Genomic DNA, 22,650 nt, shown 5'->3' on the forward strand with positions numbered 1-22,650 from the left:
ACTTCAAGCTTCATAACAAACCTTATTGAGTAAACAGCTTTTATCTACCATGCATTTCCTAGGTAGCTTCCGACAATTTACTGCGCCTAGAAGCCCAAACTGCCCCCTTCTTTCCTTTGTCTAGTCACTTCTCCACCATTTATCACCCTTTGTTAAAGTGGTATATAAACCCCAGGGTCTAACCTGTTTTTTGGATTTTCACTTCTTTTCTGGAAAACCCCATGGGCAGACTAAATAAACCTTTCTCCTGTTAATCTGTCTTTTTGTCATTTTAATTTGCAGGCTCTGCGAACTGAACCTAAGAGGGTAGAGGAAGTTTTTTTGTCCCCTACACTGACCATTCAACGATGCCCTCGAACAACTGACCAATAACCAGTCATGTGACCTCTTTTATTTATAGTCTGATGCCAAATCTCAGGTGGATTTTAAGTGCTGCCTGACAATCTGAATATATTTCTCTAGTAAATTTACTGGAGTGTGAGCTCTAAGTAGGCAAGGATTTCTGTTCTGCTCACTGGTCTATCGCAAGAGCCTAGAACAGAGCCTGGTACATAGCATGTACAGTGAATGTTATGGACAAGTATTTCACACTTTCTTCTCTTTTCAAAGACCTCAGACCCTTTCACTGCAATTCACACTGAGCTTTTTAGTTCACTGAGAAAAGAGAATCGGGGCACCTGGGTGGCTCAGTCGGTTAAGCATCTGCCTTCGGTTCAGGTCATGATCTCGGGGTCCTGGGATCGAGCCCTGCATCAGGCTCCCTGCTCAGCAGGGGAGTCTACTTCTCCCTCTCCCTCTGCCCCTGCTCGTGCTCTCTCTCTCATTCACTCTCTCTCTCTCTCTCTCAAATAAATAAATAAAATCTTTAAAAAAAAGAGAGAGAATAGAATTAATCTGAGGAGAATATCCACATACTCCTACAGCAAAGGCAGCCACCCCCTTGTAAACTTACCCATATTTGCTCCTTTCCACTATCACAAAGGACAATTTCTCCCAGCTTCTATCCAAGGCTGACTCTTCCAACTGTACATGGTATCCCAGCCCCTGGGATAGACTTTGCTCCTGCAGTTGGCTCTTCTCTCTCCTACATCACCAGTTTCTCCTCTCAGCTGGATGATTCCCAGCAGCATTCAGATTGGGTTAGGAGAAAGCTCTGAGCAGAAAAGCAAAGAGGTGCTTTGGCATGTGCTGGGTGCTAGCAACCTGCACAGCACAGTCCAACAAAACTGCCTTTAGGTGGCCTGCAGGCACCCAAAGCATCTGTTGAAGGAGCTGACTACAGTTTTTCTAATGCATAATTTTGTACCTGAGAATTAGCAGGTGTTAAATAAATATTCACTGAGGAATGGATAATATCTCCCATCTTAAATTGTCCCTCTTTTGGCTATAATCCCTCCAATTACCACCTCATTCCTCTTCACTTTTTTTTTTTTAAGATTTTATTTATTTATTCATGAGAGAGAGAGAGGCAGAGGGAGAAGCAGGCTCTCCGCAGAGCAGGGAGCCCGATGCGGGACTCGATCCCAGGACCCTGGGATCATGACCTGAGCCGAAGGCAGATGCTTAACTGACTGAGCCACCCAGGCGTCCCTCTTCACTTTTTTTTTTTTAAGATTTATTTATTTGACAGAGAGAGAGAGCACAAGCAGGGGGAGTGGCAGGCAAAGGGACAGGGAGAAGCAGGCTCCCCGCTGAACAGGGCGAGCCGATGTGGGACTCGATCCCAAGACCCCGGGATCATGACCTGAGCCGAAGGCAGTCTCTCAACCAGCTGAGCCACTCAGGCGCCCCTCCTCTTCACTTTTATAGCCAAATCCACAAGAGCATTGTTTATATACTTGCTGTCTCCACTTCCTATCCTCTTTGTCTCTCTTGATCTCACTCCAATCCTACTTTCATCTCTACCATTCTACTGCAATTTTGAGATCACTAACGACCTCCATTTTGCCAAATTCAATTCTTAGACCTCATCTTACCTGACCTGTCAAGCAATCATTTGACCCAGGGAATCATGCCTCCTTCCCTTTTCCTCATTGGCCCCTCCTTTTCAATCACATTTGCTGGTTCCTATTCAGCAATTAATTTTGGAATATTCCTTCTTCTGCCTTCAGACATCTCTTTTCTATCATACTGACTCCCATACTTTATGTCCTATCTATATGCTGATGACTAAAATTTATATCCAGGCCCTAAATTTGAGACTCATGTATTCAACATCTCCTCTTAGATTTCAAATAGACATTTCTTTTTCTCTCTCTTTTTTCTTTTAAATTTTAGGTGCATAGAAATGAATTAATCATAACCTTTGGTTGATGATACACTCATTTTTGGTCAATGTTTGGCCTTCTTTAAAATTTTTTTATTAATTGTTTTAAATAATATAATAAATACCTATGAATTCACAGCCCAATACAGAATATAGAATGTTGACAATAATGTAAATCATACTCTATGGTCTTCCTCCATCCCATCCCTGTATCGCCCTGCTCCCCTTGAACCCCTTCTCACCATCTCCATCACTATAATTGTCCCATATGTCATCAGCTATCTCCTGGACTTACACAGTAGTCTTCTAACCAATCTCCGGGCTTCTTCTTTTGCATCTCACTCCCACCCCCAGCCAATCAATTCTTTTTGTTGTATCTGGGGTGATTCTTCATGGTCTGCTCACATAAATTTTCTCTTCATAACTTCCAGTGGCTTCCCATCTCATGCAGGATAAAATCCAAAATCCTTACAATGAATTACCAGGACCTGTTTGACCTGACTCTTGGTTCTGATCTGCTATCATCCTCCTCACTGTTCCTTTGGCCTAAAGTCTTGGAAGTTGCTGTTCCAACTGCCTAGAGTACTCTTTCCCTAAATATCTTGTCCCTTTCTCTTATTTTATTCAGGTTGTTGCTCACCAGTTACTCCTCAGTTTTCATTAGGAACAGTATTCCTCATCCACTTCCCAAGTCATTTTCCAACTCCCTTATTCTATTCATGACACCCTTTAACCTCTTATATGCATATTTGTTTATTGTCTGTCTTGTCTCCGTAGAGTGAATGCTCCATGAGGGCAGGGGCCTGGTCGTGTTCACCACTCTAATCCCACTACCTAGAACAATATCTGGCACTTGTTATAGGCTGGGGTCCCTGGAAAGCAGACTCTGAGATAGGTTTTGGTGTGCATGACTTCTATTAGGGAGTATTCTTGGGATGAACAGCTATAAAAGGGAAGAGAAAGAAACAGAATTGGTCAGAGGGAGAAGTTGGGCGATGATACAGTCTTCATGAAGGCCTTAGCCAACCCCACAGGAAACTCTCAAGCTGGGATGGCCTTTCAGAGTTGTACCAAATTGGGGTGACAAACCTGGGCCTTTGTAGGCCCGTGTAGATCAGTTGTTATGGGGGTTGCCCTAGGAAGGGGGCATGACCTTGGAAGAAGGGCTCTCTTTAGCTAGGCAATTGAGCCGTGGGCTGACAGCTGAGTGTTTACTGCCAGCAACACTGCCAGGAGCTGGGGAAATAATTCCTTCATTTCTGAAGGAAGATCTAGGTGGCATATCACAATACCCACTATAGCACTCAATAAGTTGAACAAATAAACTTATTGAGATCCAAGAAGAGAACAGATGGGGTGAGGGTTCATGACATGCAAAAAAGGAAAGAAAGGAAAACCAGGTCAGTGAATCCTCATGCCTGAAGTCCCCCATTTGCCTACTCTGGGGAAGGCCCTGTGCTGGCGCTCTGTGGGATATAATGTCAAAAACAACGTGCCTCCTGCCCTTGAGAAAGAGAATGAAACAAAAGCGCAAACATCCATGGCACCGAGCAGTGTATTTTAACTTCCATGTGTAGCACAAACTAGTGCTCATAGTGGGAAAAGAGGAAGAGGATAATAGATGTAATGAGCATCACCAGTGTAACCTTACAGATGAAGACACCGAGCACAGAAAGATGAAAGGACTTCGCAGGGTCATGCAGCAGATCAGTGTCAGAAGTAAAACCTAACGATAAACGCATAGGCCCCATGCCCCTTAAACGACTGCCTAAATATTTGGCCAGAGCTCCTTATGTGTTGCCTGCTTCCCCCTTCTTTAATTAATACAATGGGAGTCACCGGCCAACCCAGTTGCGGGGTCAAGCAGACACTCTCACCTAACTGTTACCACTGCAAAGAGGAATGACATCACTTGAGTCAGCTTGGGGTCTGTCTTCCCGTAGCTCCTGAATAGCAAGCGGAGAAATAAACTATGGGCATTATTGTGGGGGTAAGAGAACAATATACAAGGCTCCAGCAGAGGTCATTAGCCTTGGCTGTGATGGAAAAAAGAAAATACTCTACGGTGGTGACATCAGAGAGTGACAAATAGTGACTTGAAACCATGGTTTCAGCTTGAGGTTCCAACGTGGCTTTGTGTTTTCCCTCAAGTTAACCAATTTCCGTTTGCCTAATCTAATCAACCTGAATAGCAACCTGCCAAACTGCCCTCTGTTGGATTATACTCCTGCTTGCAAAGCTTGAGGGTGCCTGTTTACCCAAACCCTTGACAACCCTTGTTGTCAAACCCTTGTACGGTTGCCAAGCTGACAGATGAAAATAGCATCTCACTGTAGTTTTAATTTGAATTGATCTTATTATAAATGAGTTGAAGCAGGTATTTTAAAAGCTATTTGTATTTTATTTACTATAAACCGTATGTTCATATCCTTTGCCCCTTTTCCATTGGGTAGTTGAACTTCTATATTTATAATAAGGAAACTTCTGTAAGGAATATCTTAGAAATAGAAGCCCTTCATTTGTAGTATGAGTTGCAAATAACTTTCTCAATTTGTCATTTGCCTTTTGATCTTGCTTATAGCATCAGTTGTGTGTGTGTGTGTGTGTGTGTGTGTGTGTAAGAAACCATCCCAAAACATATTGGCTTAACACAACAGGCATTTATTTACTCATAATGTTATGGTCTGGCCTCAGCTGAGACCACTGATGTCTGTTCCACGAGGTGTCAGCTGGGTTCACCTATGCTTTAAAGTCACCCAGTGGTTGATGGCCTCAATCACAGGTCTGGTGGTTGACTGTCAGTAGAGAAAATGGAGATCACTAGCCATTCAGCAGGCTAACCTCGTATTCATGGTGGTCACAGGTTCTAAAACATAGCAAGAGAGCAAGCACCAATGCCCAGGTATTTTTAAGTTTCTGCTTGTGTCACATTTGTTATTGTCCCAATGGTCAAAGCAAGTAACATGGCTAAGGCTAGAGTCAGGGTAGGAAAGCAATACCCAGGGATGTGAATAAAGGGAAGAAATTTGGGGCACCTGGGTGGCAGAATCAGTTAAGTGTCCAAATCTTGGTTTCAGTTCAGGTCCTGATCTCAAAGTTGTGGGATCAAGCCCCATGTCAGGGTCCATGCTCACTGTGGCGTCTGCTTGAGATTCTCTCTCCCTCTTCTTCTGCCCCTCCCAGTTGTGCTCTCTCTCTCTCTCTAAAATAAATAAAATAAATCTTTAAAAATAGGGGCTCCTGGGTGGCTCAGTCGGTTAAGCATCGGCCTTTGGCTCAGGTCATGATCTCAGGGTCCTTGGATCGAGCCCCGCGATGGGCTCCCTGCTCAGCGGGGGGCCTGCTTTTCCCTCTCCCTTTGTTCCTCTCCCCTTGCCCCTCTCCCCACTCATTCTCTCTCTCTCTTTCTCTCTCTCTCATAAATAAATAAAATCTTTAAAAAATAATAATATATCTTTAAAAATAAATAAAAGGAAGAAATTTGTGGCCATTTTGCAAATAACCTACCACACTTATGGGATTTGTTTGTTTTGGGTTTTGGTTCTTTATCTTGGTGTTACTATTTGTCAGTTTGTTTTTCTATACAGTTTTTAATTTTTATATAATACAATTTCATGGATTCTGAATCTTGAGTCATAGGTAGAAAGCCCTTCCCCACTCTAAGATTATAAAGGTAATCCCTATTTTCTTCTTTTATGACTTCATTGCTTACATTTAAACTTTGATTCATTTGAAATTTATCCTTGTGTTTACTCCACATATTTACATATATATATACATGTACATATATATATATATATATTTTTTTTTTTTTTAAGAGAGAGAGTGTAAGTGGGGGCAAGAGGGAGAGGGAGAGAGAGAATCTCAAGCAGGCTCCACGCCCAGTGTGGAGCTCAACATAGGGCTTGATCTCACAATCCTGAGATGGTGACCTTAGCCAAAATCAAGAGTTGGATGTTTAACTGACTGAGCCACCCAGGGCCCCCACATTTATATTCTTAACTAAAAAAGAGTCCTCCTCAATTTGGAAGGTTGTTGTATCAGTCAGGATAGAAAAAGTTATACCCAATTACAAACAAATCCTAATCTTAGTGGCTTTTAACAAGAAAAGTTTATTTCATGCTACATGTCCATCAGGGTTTGGCATAAGCTCTGCTCCACATCAGCTTTACTCTGGGGCCCAGACTGATGAACCATCCTCCATCTAGAACATTCTCAGTCTTGCACAGGAGAGAGACCATGAGCAAACACAGACTGCCTCTTCCAGCCTCCTCTTGGAAGTCACACACGTCCCTTCCACTCTCACTTCATTGGCTAAAACAAGTTGCACAACCACTCATGATGCCAATGAGGTCTTCCCCTGAGGAGGGACAGCAAATATTTGGGAACAACATTTACAACATTTCAGTCTTTCAAAATTGTCCTTTCTGCTAATGTACAGCTCTGGAAAGAAACCCACATGGAGCCTGAAGCAGGCTGGGGACCCCATCTCACCAGCGAGCGCAGGAACATCACCGCTAGCCTGTGGTTATACCTGCCAGAGGCATTTGGTCCCCAGATCTTGTATCCTGCTCAGATCAGAGGGAACAAGTATAGTCTAGAGCAACAAAGGACAGAAAGGAGGACCAGTGGGGCTCACCTAGGGGACTATTATAAGTTGAATTATGCCTCCCTTAAAAGAAATACATTGGAGTACTAACCCCCACCCCCGGTACCTCAGAATGTTACCTTATTCGGAGCTGAGGTCTTTACAGAGATACTCAAGTTAAAATGAGCTCATTAGGATGAGTCCTGATCCAATATGACTGGTATCCTTACAAAATGGGAAATTTGGACACACACATGTACAGAGGGAAGATGATGTCAATGCACAGGGAAAAGCCAGCCATCCACAAGCCAAGGAGGGAGAGAAAGAGAGAGAGAGAATGAGTGGGGAGAGGGGCAAGGGGAGAGGAACAAAGGGAGAGGGAAAAGCAGACCCCTCCTTCAGAGCCCATGAAGGAACCGACCCTGCCAACACCTTAGTGTCGGACTTCCAGCCTCCAGGACCGTGAGATGGTAAGTGTCTGCTGCACGAGCCCCTGGTTCTCGGGGATGGCAGCCCAAGCAAACAAATACAGGGAACATCGCCAGTTGCTTGGGAGGGGCCTCCTGGATGCTCTTTTGAAAGGGTTTCTGGTGCCCCAGCAGACGAGCAGGAAAGAAATCCGTGACCAGCTAGCAATGTTGTCCCTGAACGTGGGGTGGGGAGCAGTACTGAATTTGGACTCAGCTGGCCAGAATATGCAGCCGGGCTCCAGCACATTGGGCCTTTGCCAGGAAAACGGGGGCTTTGCTGAAAGATGAGGAAGGGGGCACAGAGAGCTAGCACAGCATCCGTGGGGATCCTGGTCCCTAGCCTGCCCAGCAAGAAAGCAATCGGCCCTTTACTAATAAGACAGCACAGCCACTAACAAGAGAAAGTCCAAGTCTCAAACAAAATGATAGCTCCTTAATATTTTACCAGATGTCAGCATCCCCTTCAATTATCCTTTTTGAAGTTTGCTATATTAAGACTGCATTGTCTGCTTTCCCCAGCTCTGCAGAGCATTATGAGATCTCTTCACCTCCAGCAGAGTATCATAAGATTCCAAGGCCCTGCTAACCGCAAGGTGTCTGTCACAACAGGTCTTAGAGTGTACCGGTGTATAAGAGAAAGCCTGAAATAGGCGTGAATAGGCCCAGAGGTATGGGTGTAAGAGTGGCTTTGGGCAGCTGAGGGCCCCTCTTTATTTCTCTCCTGATGGCACATTCAACCACAAACTTCTGTATGTTAAACCTGAGGCATCAGTGCATGTGTGCGTGTGTGTGTGTGTGAGAGAGAGACATGACTCAGCATACCAGGTGCTCCACGGAACACCACTCCAATTTGGAAGCAAGACACCGTTTTTGCTATTGACATCAGGATTGATTCCACAGGCCCCGGAAGTAGTAACCACAGTGAGATGACATTGGAAGGGACTCCAGAGGCAGCGATCACCACAAAGAAACACAGAGCAGAATAAAATGAAAGACATCAGCCTATCACTGATGTAACAAACCACCCCCAAACTATGGCTTGAAACCACAACCATTTTATTTGTTCATGATTACGGGGGTCAGTAATTTGGGCTGGGCTCAGCTGGGTGATTCTTCTAGTCACCCAAGGTCATTCATGTGGCGGTAGCCAGCTGGCTGGTCTAAGGGGGCCTGGTTGACGTAGGGAATGTCAGCTGGTTTGGCTTTCCTCTGCTCCACAGGCTTTAACACAAGCTGGCAGAAGAGTCCTCAGCAGCCAGAGAAGGCAAGTGCTGATGCATTAGCCCTTCTCAGGCCTCTGCTTACATCACACTTGCTAATGTCCTGGTGGCCAAGCCCAGAGCCGGTGTGGGACGGGATTGCACAAGGGCTTAGATCCACGAAGCCATGATTCCTTGGGGGTCTTTCACTGTAATAATCTTCCACGCTTTCACTACATCTAAAACGAATGATGTAATGTATGGTGATTAACATAACAATAAAAAATAAAAAAAATTTAAAAAAAGAATCTTCCACGCTTTGCTTTTCTGAGAACTTTGTAAAAGGTGCAGAGATTCTCCAAGGTAAAATTTGCAGACAGCTGGAGCTTCTGCTGTAGAAGGTAGTGATATCTTTATTACTCTCATTACTGTGATCCCATCTATACACACGGGTGAGTGGGCCTGGGGAAACTCAAATTATGGACCTCGGTCAAATCCCTTAATCTCTGAGCCTCAGTTTCCCATTTGTAAATCTCACCCCATAGGGTTATGGTAAGGATCGTGTGAGCTCATGGCCTTTCTGGAAAGTACAAAGCCATCAGTGGGTCTTCTATCAGCCAGGAGAAACTTTAAGCTAGGTGCCCAGGGAAATGTGCAGATACTCAATGAGAAAAGAGAGTTCTGAGAGACTGGGCTGTTTAACGAATTTTTTAAAAAATTAATGAGAAAAACTTTTGGTTCGAGAGACATGAAGTTGGTCTTGGTCTCTGTGTCTCTCTCCCCAAGATCGACAAGGAGAAAACAGCTTTTGTCTTTGTTTCACACATCTGCTTTCCTTCTGTGCTAATTCTAAATTGTTCCTCTATCTCAAATGCAAGCCACGTGTTCTCTCCTGCTCCGTATAGTGTTGGTCCATCTCCCAAGACATCTCCTCCAGAAAGGATTTGATGGATCGCACCCCAAGTTGATCCCTGCTCACCCATCCATCAAACATTACCATATCCTTTTTATGTGTCTGGCACGGTGTTAGGACCCAGCGACACAAAGATGAATGAGGCATAGTTTTTATCCCCGAGCTGCTCACAGACTAGTGATGAGATAGATGCATAAACAGGAAATAGCACTATCATTGTGTGCTGTGAAAGAAAAATGTGCATGTTTTTCAACAAACATGTAATGGTCTCTTACACGGTGCATGCCTAATACCGGGATGAAATGCAAAAAATGACTAAGATGACTTTTCTATTTTTAAGGGGCATCTAGTGCAGGAGTCAGTCGAGTCAACAGTCACAATTCCAGAACATAGACGCAAGCACGAGGCTCACATGGGAGCCCCAAGCCTGGCACCTGCTAGATTGAAGCAGTCGGGGGAAGTTTCCCATAGAATTTCTATCAAACAAGAAAAAGCAGGGGGTGGATTCCAGGCAGACAGAGCAGCATGCACAAAGGCAGAGTGGCTTGGGGGAATGTGGCATTTTGGAGAAACCCAAAGCAACTCAGAATGCCTGGCATGCAGAGTGAGCAGGGGGAAGGTGAGAGCAAAGTAGCAAAGTCTGAAGAGGTGGGCAGAGGCCAGACCCCAGGTACTGGGGAACCACTGATCATTTTAACCTGGCAAGTGGTCCGGTTGGATTTGCATTTTAGAAAGATCATTCTAGCAGAGGTAGGTAGATCGCCACATACAGGGGCAGTCTTGGGGTAAGACAGTGACAATTAAGAGACTGTTTAAAATTCACTTCAAATGGGAAATTATGAGGGATTGAATTTAGGTAATACTACTGAGGACAGAGAGAAAGGGGTGGACAGGAAGCCATAAAGCAATGTTATAGGCTGAATTGTGTTCTCCCCTGAAAAAAATCATGTGTTGACATCCTAACCTCTGGTACCTCAAAATGTGACTGTGTCTGGGGAGAAGGTCTTTAAAGATGTGATAAAGTTAAAGGTCATTAGGGTGAGCTCGAATCCTATATGATTGTTGTGCTTGTAAGATTAGGACACGGAGGCTTACAGAAGGAAGACCACGTGAAGACCCAGGGAGAAGACAGCTCTCCACAAACCAAGGAGAGTGGCCTCAGAAGAAACCAATCCTGCTGATACAGTGTCTCGGTTTCCAGCCTCCAGAATTATGAGATAATAGATTTCTATTGTTTCAGCCACCCCATCCGTAGTACTTCACTATGGCAACCCGAGCAAACGAATACAGGAAGGAAGAGTCGGGAGACCTGGGGGGAGATGGATGTAGGGGCTGAGGGAAGAGAGGAGAGGGTGGCTTTCAGGTTTCTGACTTGGCCACCTGGCAGGTGATGCCGCTGCTTTGCAAGAGGTATAACTCAGGAGGAGGAGTGGGGTAGGAGATGGAAGATGGTGCATTCGAGCTTGGCCATGTTGGGTTCCAGCTGGGACGTGTTCGTGGTCCCTCTAGAACAATGAGTGGAGATGCCCACTAAGCACCTGGACGTGTGGGGCTGGAGCTCACACGGGAGCGGGGGGGATACGGATGATGGCATCTTCAGACACAGGGGCAGTTGAAGCAGAGGACAGCCGAGGTCCCCCCAGGAACACGTGTGCTCTGAGAAGAGGAGGCCGAGGCCAGAATCACAGAGAACCCCACTGCTTATAGGAGAAGTGCAGAAAGATGGTCTGGGCACAGGACAGAGCGAGAGGCTTCGGCATTTCTCAGAGAAGAAAATGTTAAGAGAGGCTCTTGAATCCTGGAGAGATCAATGTCTCAAAGTCTCTGTCTCTCTCTTTCTCTTACACACACACACACACACACACACACACACTCTCACACACCACACAGACGAATTTATGTTGTTCTACTGTCTTGCAATATTGGTCTGTTGCTTTGCAATGATTTTCCCATTATTTTATGTGCATTGCTTTTCAGGTTTTAGAGTCAGAAGTAGAGCAATGTCTCTCTACTTCTGGGAGGCAGCAGAATGCCTTCAGCTCTAGCCCCCTGCCTGTTAGTGCTTGCCCTCGTGGCTGGGGGGGGTTCTTCAGCCATGCCCCAAACAGAAGCTGCCCCTTGGTCACTTTCTCTCTCCCACAGGGGCATTTCAGTGGGCCCTCTTGCTTTTTCCCGCAGGGCCTTCTTAGCCCATCCTGTAGTGATGATGGGTGGCTGGAGGACACAGACGCAGTGGCCCTGCTCCAGGGTGTTTGAGGTGAGGCGGCTCTTTTTAAGGCTTTTTGAGGAGTCGGGCAGAAACCTTGTGCCTTCGGGGTGGGGTCAGTTGTATAGGAATTGTGGAAATCACTGCTCTCACTTACCCCAGCCGCCCAGACCCGGGAAACGCTAGGTAGCTCAGGCACTTCCTAGGTCCCAGGTTTATTTCCACTGGGGAAAGGGAAGGCACATGGACCCCCTCTCGTGGACTCCTCACTCCAATCAAGATGCCTTGCAGAAAGGTAATTTGCCCAGAGTTGCATGATTAATTAAGAACTTAGGAGGCGGGGGCGCCTGGTGGTTTAGTCAGAAGAGCACGCAACTCTTGATCTCGGGGTCGTGAGTTCAAGCCCCACGTGGGGTGTAGAGACTACTAAAAATAAATAAGAACCCAGAATGTGGACCTGTCTCTGGGTGACTCTAAAGATCTCTCGACTGCTAAACGACCGTCTCCCCTGTTGTCTCCCCCCACCCCCACCTGGTTCTGCCTTCCTGTCCCGGCATCCTCCATGCTTGTTCCAGCAGCCCACGCACCAACACGGGAATCACGCTGCTGAAATCCTGGGGCGCTTTACCCCGAAATCAGCAGTCAGGCAGGCTGGATGTTTACCCTCCAGGGCCCTCCTCCGGGGTACGGAGGGTATGGACGAAGCAACAGGAGGAGAGCAAGAGAAAGAGCTTTATGCCCGAAGAACTTCCTGCCTCCTTGGAAATCTGAGTGCTGGGTATAATGTCAGAGATCAGTTTTTCTCACCCACTCACCCGACAGCACTAGCTTCTGGGGAATGCCAGTCAGTGTGTCTCAGGGCTGTGAAAGTCGTGGTGGGGTGGGCAGGTGTCCCCCTTTCGCTGAGAAGAAGCCTGAAGAGGTCTGCCCACCGGGCTGGACTGTCTCAGGGGCCCAGGGCCAGCTCCATCCTCGGTGACAAACTCAGCACTCTTGTCATCCGGGCTCACAGCCCTCCTGAGGTCCCTCGGCATGACCCCCCCTCCCCCCTAGATACCACACCGGTGGTGACCAGCGTCTGTCTGAGCATCCACTGCCCCCAGCGGGAGGGACTCCAGCCTCCTCGCTTCCTGGCACAAGCCCTGACACTTTGAGCTGTTCCAGGCCTTTCTTATTTGGAGATTAAATCGCCATCCCTGCTGCTGCCTTCCAGAGTCAGGAGGAAAAGACGTGCGCTGCATCCAGACCCTGAAGCAAGCCCTCCCCACCCCACCCCCCCGACCCCCGCCCCGGTCCGCTGTGGCCTCTGCCCTCTGGCCTGGTCGAGGCCCGGAAAGGCAGCTCTGCGAGCCCGGCCTCCCCGGCTGGCTGGGAGCGGGCAGCCTCGGTGCCTGCGGGGACTTCTGCCCGGCAGCCCTGCTTCCTCATACCTGAGCCGGCCGCCGCCGCCGCCCCACTCCCGGCCGCAGCACCCTATTTAAGGCCGGCCGGCGGGCGCTGGCTGTGAGTCAGGGCGCCGGGAGGGCGGCCGCAGCTCCGCGTCCCCCAGCACCCAACACGCCGCGGGAAGGGACCCTTCCCCTCGCCATGGCTTCCCTGGGGCAGATCATCTTCTGGAGGTAGTGTACTCTTCCCTAGCTTGGCGGGGGAAGGGAACAGGGGTGAGGGCTTTGGGGGAGGTGCCGAGGACTCGTGGGCTACCTGTGCCCTGTCTGACCCAGCCCCAAGGAGCCCGGACGGCGCAGAGCCCAGCCGGACTTGACCGAGCGTCGCAGCCCAGCCACTCGGGGTCAGGCTGGTTTTCTGCCATGGAGGGCTGCCACCTGCCCGGGCAGCTCTGGATCAGGGGATTGCGTGCACCAGGCCTAGAGCTCCCCGAGACATCGAGGCTCTTGGGGCGCACCGAGCAGGGCGGCATGGAGCTGCGTGCTGGGACTGGAAGGCACCAGTGACTGATGATGGGTGGGATGCAGGGGGGCCCGCTATACGGTCCCCGGGATGAAGCAGGTGAGCCTGTTCTGACCCTTCTCTGGGGGTGTGACTTCCCAGTACTGCTGTGTAACCCACACCAACACCCTCCCTCCACCCCCAGCTCCAGGAGGGGGTCCCTCATTCTCCTGGGGGCTCCCTGGAGAGGAGACTCCTGCAGCTCCTGCTGAGAAAGCAGGGATTTGCTAAACCCTCCCCTCCCCCCCCCAGTCTGCTCACCCTGGGGGCTGGGGCGGAGCAGGGAAGGACACTGGAAGGAAGAGCTTGAGAGGCACAAATGCAGAAGGCAAGTAGAGCTGACAGGATGGAGAGCCCAGAGCTGAGAGGAGGGGCCCCCATACATGAAGAAAGAAGAAAGCCTAGCCCTGACATTTTGCTCCTCTCACTTAGCTGCCTCTAGTTGCCTCCTTTCCCCTCAGGACATCACTTCCCTTTCTGCAAAGAAAGAGATGGAAAGTGAAGGAAGGGTTTTTCCCGGAGAGGGTTGGTGATTCAATGTCGGTCACAACTCATGATGGTGTTTAGGAAGGCAGGAAGGCTGGTACCTGTCGGTTCTAGGGGTTGTTTGCGAGACCAATCCTCTTAATTTCTAGGTGTCTTTTCCGCAGAGAGGAAAAGAAGGGAGAGAAGGAGGAAAAGAAAGCTCAGCTTAACAGTGAAGTTTGTCAAGAGGCTGAGGAACATTACTTCCCAGGGGCAGCCTGGAAAATTCTCTCCCTTCAAACAAAATGACAGCTCCCTCCCTTGTGTCCATCTGGAATAACTAGTCCTGCTGCAGGGGTTGGGGGGGGTGAGGGGCCCCTGTGTGGCCAGTAAGGGTGTAGGGCAGCACTCCCCTTCCGACAAGGACACTGCTCCCAGGAGAAGCAGCAGGTAGAGGGGGGCATGCACTGAGGTTTCCTGCCCTGCAAGAACGCCCCAGGAAGCACCGACGTCAGAGGAACTGGTGTTTTGCCAGCACCTTCTATCTCCATGCCCTGGGCTAGGCGCCATACAGAAGTCTCCTTTAATCCTTGCCAGGGCCTGTGAGAGTTCATTATCACCTCAGAGAAGTTAAGTCATGTGCTCAAGGCCACACAGCGTGCAGGGCAGCGTTTAAATCCACTCTACCTAACTCTGAAACCCAAGCTCTCTCCTCTGGGCCAGGCTTGCGCCCCCCCACCCCCCTCCCTGACCTGCCTGTCCCAGCTCCCCCCGCCCCCCCACCCCCATTCCTCCATTCTGGTTCCATAGATGTGAAACACTCATGCAACAGAAGTGATTCTGTTGTTCCAAAGATGGATGTGTGGGCTTTGTAATAATACATTACAACCAGCCCGACTGGTTTGGTGGGAGGATTAGCAGGAAGTGGGTGTTCAAAATGCATACTCCCCCACCCTTTAGAGACCAAATGGAATCCACAGAGGCTCCTCTCCGTAGCCCCAGCATGCCTCATTAGCTATTCATGCTCTGCAGTGGCAAAAGCAGTGACAAGGCACAGAACAGCAGAGCTTTTGTGACAAAGAGACCACCGGGAAGAGGGTCAATGGGCGGGCTGGGTGGGAAGCAGGGTCTGGAGAATTCATCCCAGGGAGCCATGGGAGCCCACCTGGGGGAACCCCGTGTCTACTTTTGGCCCTAACAAACCCTCTTTCTTTGCCATAATTGTCTTAATTCATAATAATTCCTTTTATTGAGGCGATCATGACCGTTGGTGATGTGGGAGAGCTTATGAGAGGGCCTGCCCATCCTCTGCAGGCCTGGTGGTGGACTACTTCCTTAAATAATTACCAGAGAGCTTAATACCTTCAAATCTCATGCTCAAAGATGCAGGCCACTCAGGGATGGAATACCCATGTGCGGTTTCTACTGTGCCTGACCTCCTTGGGCTATTTAAGTACTGTGTGATCAGAATTTTCCTCCCCTCCTCCCATTATAGCTGTCAACGGGAACAGCATTTGCCCATAGAACATTTGTTGAGTACCTGCTGGGAGTCCAAGGGCGGAAAAGTCATGACCCCTGCTCAACGAGGTTATGTTCTGGTCAACAACATTAACTGAGTACCTACTATATGCTGGGCATTGGACTGGGCACTGGGGCAAAAGCAGCTAAGACATTGATGAGATTATAGCCTAATGAAGGAGGACTCCCAAACAGATCATTCCAACCTGCTCTTCAGAGGTCAAGAGATAATAAGAGCAGGAGGCAACAGCAACACTTCCTTAACCTAAGGCTTTGGGGAAGGTTTCCTGAGCCAGGCAATGGCTGGATGGCTGGGTTAAGTCTTGAAGGATGAGTTAGTGTGATCCAGGTGAAGAAGGGTGGGAAGGACACCCTGTGCAGAGAAAAGAATAGAATAGAACTCATGAACCAGCATGGGGTGTTGGAAAGCTACAAGCTACTCTCCTATCATCATCAGAGTATGAAGCATGAGGGAGGGAGTGGGATGAGGCAGGAGAAGCGGAGCCAGGTCATGCTAGGCCTTATCTACCAGGCTCCAAGTTAGGAATTTGTCGTTGTGATGAGGAGCCAATGAGGGCTCTCAAGCAGGGGAATCTTGGTGGTTTTCGTCTTAGGTGGGTTACTCCCGAGGTAGCATGGAGGATGGATAGGAGGGCATTGAGCCTGGAGGCCAGGAGAAACAGTAGGGAAACAGTTGCGGTCAGAAGTATAAGGAATAATGAGGACCTGAAATAGAGAATGATAGCGGGGATCTAGAGGGGAAAATCAATTCCAGAAACGTTTAGAACTGAAAATCAGTAATATATGATAAATCAATAGAGGGGGAGTTAGGGTGGTGCAGAGTAGGAGTAGATGAGGCAAAGGAAGGAGCCTGGAATGCCCCATGTTTCTGCATTGGACAGAGTGAATAGGGAAGAGTGAGGAGAGATGGGAGTTAGTTAACTCTGGTACATGATGAATTTGAGGTTCCCCTGGGACCTCCAGTTGGAGATGCTCAACACGCAGTGGAAGGCATGAGGCTGAAACCGGGAGAAATCAGGCCTGGAGATAGCAATTGAGAGTCATTGACTCATAGGCAGGGAATGATCACTTGGGATGTCTTCTAAGGAAAACACATAGAGAGGGGCAAGGAGGCAGGGATGGGAAGCTAAAGAAAACCAACTTTCAAGGGTGGGCAGAGGAAGATGAGTCAAAGAAAGAGCTGGGAGTACATGGTGGGAGAGGTAGGAAGAGAGCAGGATAGACAAGTCTCAGGGATGTCAACAGAGCAAAGTTTCAGAGAGGTCCCAGGGCTGGAAGCGGTGTCATTCAGGCTCAGTAAGGTCTGGTGCTGATAGAGAGATCCACTCCAGATAAAAATATGGCCTATGCAGCATTTCAGCTGGCGTTGCCCAGAAAATGAAGAGAACATACTGCCAAGGAGATCCTGCACCCAAATGAGGCCAAGAAGGGACAGGGATGGCTCTGAGTCCAGCCTGAAGAAGGGCTCATGGGTGCACAGTCAGCAGAGAACACCAGATAGCCGTAACATCTGGTAGCTCTCCTTCCTGAAAACAGAGACACGACTACAGCAGAAATGAGGCCCAGCTCACACAGATTTCAAATTTTTATTCTGCTTTCCCTCCCTTCATCCTCCTCTCCCCCCCTCCCTTCTTTCCTTCCTTCCTTTTCTCTGGATCCTTCATCTATTCTTATTCTGACTCTTCTATCTGAAGTGAGTTCTTTGGAGCATTTAAGACTGGGGGAAATCACCAGCTACGATGGGTTTAATGAAGACATGTCAAAGGAAGGATATTACTGGGTGGAGAAAGAACAGGCATCATTTTACCAGAAGAAGGTACATGAAACACAAAATGAGGGAGGCTAGAACAAGAGCAGCTCAAGGAGCTTTGCTCTGCAGTCTTGCTTCCCATTGTCCCATGTTTTCAAGCTGGTGGCTGGCTCAAACATAGCGGACATTAATGGCCAGAGAAGACAGTGCTTGGCAACACAATGAAAGTTTGCCTGATGAGAAAATCACGCAAGGGCTGGCGTGGAGAGGATCTCAGCACAGGTCATGATGATACTTGCAACCCCACTTAGGTATGAGATGGGCCCAACTTTCAGACTCTCTGAGCCTACAAAATCTAAGGCTTCGGGGCCCATCCCCCATGAACAGGATAGGAAGTTAGAAAATGAGATAAAACTGCACATTAGAAGAAAGACTTAAACAGGTGGCACCTGTGTTCCTGCCCCCATCAGAAGTACATCATCTTCTGAGCCTGGCAGTCTTTCCCCATTTCCACCTCTTATAATGCCACTCCTCTCTTTCAACATTCAGCTCAAATGGTGTTTCCACTTTGAAGTCTTCCTGGATCTTTCTGGTTGCAATCAATTCCTCCTTTTATGTTCGTGGTTGGCCATGTTGATGGATTTCTGTTCCTGGTGCCCATCTGTTTCCCTCCGTAGAGTTAGCCCCTTGAGGGTCTGGCCTTTGTCTTGTTCACTGTTGTATGAAGGCCGTGTAGCACCATGGCTACATATCTGGGCTCTGGGATCAGACTGTCCGGATTCAAATCCTCCTGTCACCTTGAACACTTATCCCACTGGAATTAGTCTAATTAGCCTCTGTGAGCCTCAATTTCCCTATCTGTAAGATGGGGTGACAGTAGTACCTAACTCCTAGGGTTATGTGAATGACATGTAATGATTATATGTCTGGCACACCCTAAGAGCTCTATAAATATTAGCTATTGCTAGAGTTATTACTTGCAATTCTACAATGCCCAATACCTGACTAGTTCTCTGTAAGAACTTACTAACCTCAACTCCATGAGCCCACTGACCCTCCTGTCCCTTGAATAGATGTTCTCGTGAGACTATACTTTGGATAAATTGCCAGTGGGGTCTCCTAAAGACAGTTGACTCTAACAACAGTCTGGAGAATAGTCAGAGTTTTCTAGATTCTTGTTTTGAAAAAAAAAAAAATCAAGTCCACCTCACCTTCTATTGGTTATGAAACTGACACATGATCCATCTCTCCACCTGAGAATGACTAGTTGAGAATAAATGTCTGGCGCTGTCAGTATGAAGCATGAAGACAAATGAGGTGAGCTGGGGAGATCCCTGTGTATACAAGCTCAGCAGGTAGATCTTACTAATCAGGCACTTCTTTTTTTTTTTTAAAGATTTTATTTATTTATTTATTTGAGAGAGAGAATGAGACAGAGAGAGCATGAGAGGGTCAGAGGGAGAAGCAGACTCCCTGCCGAGCAGGGAGCCCGATGCGGGACTCGATCCCGGGACTCCAGGATCATGACCTGAGCCGAAAGCAGTCGCTTAACCAGCTGAGCCACCCAGGCGCCCCTGATCAGGCACTTCTGACATCAAGAGCCACAACCTCCAGGGGGCAGTGGGAGCTACGGAGACCTGACCAAGCACTAGGTAATGGTTAACCAGCTGAACCACCCCACACTCCTAATTATCTCCATTTCACAGATGCAAATGTTGAGGCAAGACGCCTTGCTCAATGTCTCCTACCCAGCCAATGGCAGGACCCAACTAGTTCCCACCTAGACCGCCATACTGCCTGTTATTAGAAAAGTATCTTTCTAATCAGCTCTGCCTCATCTCCTGCCACTTGAAGCAAAACCCATCTCATCACTGGCAAAACTCACTTCCTCTGGGACGAGTGACTGCCAGGGTTCTTAACCATGGAGGAGGGAGCTGTCCCCAGAACAGGCTGGAGCCTGGGGATTATCCAGTCCTGGTTTGTGTTATTTCAAGTAGCACACAGCTACCTGAGCTCTAGATGAGTGAGCTGAGGAAGAAAAAGTGCCTAAATCTCAGTGAGAATTACATACTTTCAGAACTTGAAAATTCAGACATTCATTGCTGAGACAATGAAAATAAATTGTGTGACTTGCCCAAGGTTATGCAGTTTAAAAAAGTGGGTACAACCGAGGTCTTTCAATAATCCTATATTGCTCAGTGTCCCTAGTGTTGGATGGCAGCCAACCATGATTTACCCAAACAACAAGGCTCCCTCAATCGGAGAGACCAAAGCTTCCTCCACATTTACCTTTGACATATAAAGAGGTAGAAATGATGTTGGTACTAGAATTAAGCTGACGTGTGTTCATATTCCAGCTCTCCATATTCCTAGCTGGGTGACCTCAAGTACGTTACTTAACCCCTCTGTGTCTTCATTTCCTCCCCAGTCAGTTGGGGTTAATAACAGTACCTACCTCGTAGAGTTGTTGTCGAGACTAAATGAGTTAACACGCAAGAGAGGTTGAGAGCGGCACCTGGCAGGGTTAGCGCTTTCTGTAGGAGTTACTCTTATTCAATTATTCCCTCCCACTGTTTTTACAGAGCAACAAAGTGATTTGGAGGGAGGGAGAGGAAGGACAAGTCCAACAGTGGCAGCTGGGGTTAAGAGACCTCAGCATCTGAATTGTTCTGGGGTTTCAGTCAACTGGAGATACCTTCTTTTCTAGTCCCTGTTTGGTGAGATACGGGAACAATCCTGGCCACCCGAGGGGCAACACACTCTACAACACTCCAAGCCAGTCTCCTGACGGCAGCGGCAGTAGCCCCACCTGGGCCTGTTAGAAATGCAAATTATTTCTGGTACCGCCCTCCCCCCCAAGACCCACTGAATCACAGCCTGGGGGTGGGGCCCGGCAATGTGTATTAACAAGCCATCCAGGTGATGCTGATGTGCTCTCAAGTTCCAGAAGCTCTGTAATAGCGTTCTCTCTGCGCTCTTGATTCCTCGGGGAAAGCAGGAGGATTTCATCCAGACAGAGATAAATTTCACCTGGGATCATTTATCATCCCCACAGTTCTCCTTAAGAAATGTTCTAAAGAGGGACAGATGGGCCTTGATGAAAACAAAGGGAAAAACATGAAGTTTCTGCAGGTAAGAAACCCAGGTCATATTTCCCTTTATATTAGCTTCCCGCAATCCCAAACCATCTGCCTGGAACGTTTCAGATTTACTAGCCGATCACTTCCAAATATATTCCTACTACTCCCAGCACAGCAGTAATGGGAGAAAGGGCAGACAGTTTCCCCTCTTTCTTTTTCTGCAGATTTAGAATGAAAAATTTCATAGAATAAAAACCATGAAAGATTTGAGAAAGGGAGAGAACATCCATACAATTTAGGGGTATTGAATAGTCTCTTTTAGCTTCCTAAGGGCTCCTCATTGTGCTCTCTCCCACCCCCGCCTCCACCCAGAATGGCCATTTCATACCTCTCTTCAGTCCTCTTGCAAGTCACCACCCCCACCCCACCCCACCCCCGCCCACACACACCTCCTGCCCCAGTCTCAGATGATTGTCTTGCTATATCCTTCGCTGAGAAAATAGGAGTCAGCAGACAGGTACTCCTTCATCTTTCCATTTCCAAAACTACCTGCTATACTCACCTGTGCCCTTTTTCTCTGCCTCCCTTCCTGGTACGGAGGATGAGTCCAGCTCCTATCAAAGAGCAACCCCTCTGTGCCCTGGATCCATGGGATCCATCTGATCTCGCCTGCTCCTCGAAAATGCTTCCACCAGCCAGCATCCGCAGTCCTCCCTCTGCTCATCTTGTATCCCTGTCAGCATGCAGCCCACAGTCAGTGTTTGCTATCTTCAAGGGGAAAACCTCTCGAAGCCTTACAGTCTCTCCAGCAGCCGCCCCCCCCCACCCGGCCCCCATGCCCCCATGTCTCTTTTCCCTTCTCCGCAAACTTGCCAAGAGAGAGCTGTCTGGAGTTACTGCTCTGAGATTTGCAGCATCGTGGAGGGAGTATGATGTGGTTCCTAGCACAGTCTGGAGCCAGGCTGCCACTTTCTAGCCATGTGGCCTTGGGCAGGTTATTTTTTCTCTCCGTGCCTGGGTTCCTCATCTGTAAAATGAGGATGATGTTAGAATCTGCATAATAAGACTGTGAATTAATACATATAAAGCACTTAGCAGACCCTTACTGTAAACCATGATTTTGTCCCCACTATACCAAGATATTGCTCCTGTCAATGCCAAACCTAATGTTGACTTCTCTGTTCCTATTTTCACAACAGCATTCAATGCAGATGTCCCACTACCTACTTCTTGATCTCTTTTCTTGGTTTCCATGATACGACACTCCCCTGATTCCACTCCCCCTTCCCCTGTGATCCTGGTATGATCTCTTGGGGTTCACCTCTGCTTCTCTATGCCTGGTCCTGGTTTGGGGATAGCTACACCCTCCCCTGCCTCCCCATACAACTGAAAACCAACCAGGTCTTCCTCTGGGGAACCTGCTCTGGTATGAGGCCTTTCATTCATTTCCTATATTTGATGATTGGTTCTACTCTGCTAAAAAGCCTCAGGGTCCAGGAACAAAATATAATGGTATAGGGACAATTATCCTTTAAAGGGGCTGGCATAAGCTTCAGGGTTGGGATAGAGTCCCATAAGGATGCTAGGGTGAGTCATGTACTAGCAAGTGCGGTGTAGGAGGATGGCCACATTGGGCCACCATTCTTGGAAACAGCCTCAATGCCTAGCAGGATTCCCCCATCTGCCTGCTTCTCATTCTGCTCAACCCATTATCCTGTCGCATCAGAGCATCATGGAGTCCAAGCAACATGCACGATTCAAATACCTAATAATCTCTGTGTTTAAGTACCTAAGACAGTGGTTCCCAAAGTGAGGCCAGCGGACACGGATACTGCAAAAAAATTTTCCCCAGAAGAGTTCGGTAGTCCAGCAAATTTGGAAGCGTTGAATATTATTAGGTTGGACCATATGAAATTGTCAATGTTCAATTGTTTTCGACCTACAGAAATGGTAATTTCAAAAGGTTCAACCTAAAATGTACTCTTCTGGGACATTCACTTAGGCATATTAGCATATTAAAGTCCTAAAAGTAAAGAAATCTGATTGTGATTGATGCAATGTTATGAAAATGTAATCCTTTTTAAAATAATACTTATTAATAAACATCAGGACACACTTTGGGAATCTAGGGGCCCGAGTAATTAGGAAAGAACAGAAGTCATGAATAGAAAAAAGCACATTACTGTGGGAGCCTGGGAGCAACATCAGGGACTGAGCAAATGCACGG

General features: G+C 47.8%; 1 protein-coding gene across 1 annotated transcript in view; it reads left to right on the forward strand.

Annotated features, from left to right (window-relative positions):
* The first annotated feature begins 13,099 nt into the window (after positions 1 to 13,099).
* Positions 13,100 to 22,650, forward strand: part of VTCN1 (V-set domain containing T cell activation inhibitor 1) — a 50,847-nt gene continuing 41,296 nt past the window's right edge. Inside the window, exon 1 of the mRNA XM_036071033.2 lies at positions 13,100 to 13,261. Within this exon, the coding sequence (XP_035926926.2) occupies positions 13,230 to 13,261 (32 nt within the window). The 5' untranslated portion in view covers positions 13,100 to 13,229. The remainder of the gene's footprint in view (positions 13,262 to 22,650) is intronic.

This window comes from Halichoerus grypus, chromosome 5, assembly GCF_964656455.1.
Source record: "Halichoerus grypus chromosome 5, mHalGry1.hap1.1, whole genome shotgun sequence".
Lineage (NCBI taxonomy): Eukaryota > Metazoa > Chordata > Mammalia > Carnivora > Phocidae > Halichoerus > Halichoerus grypus.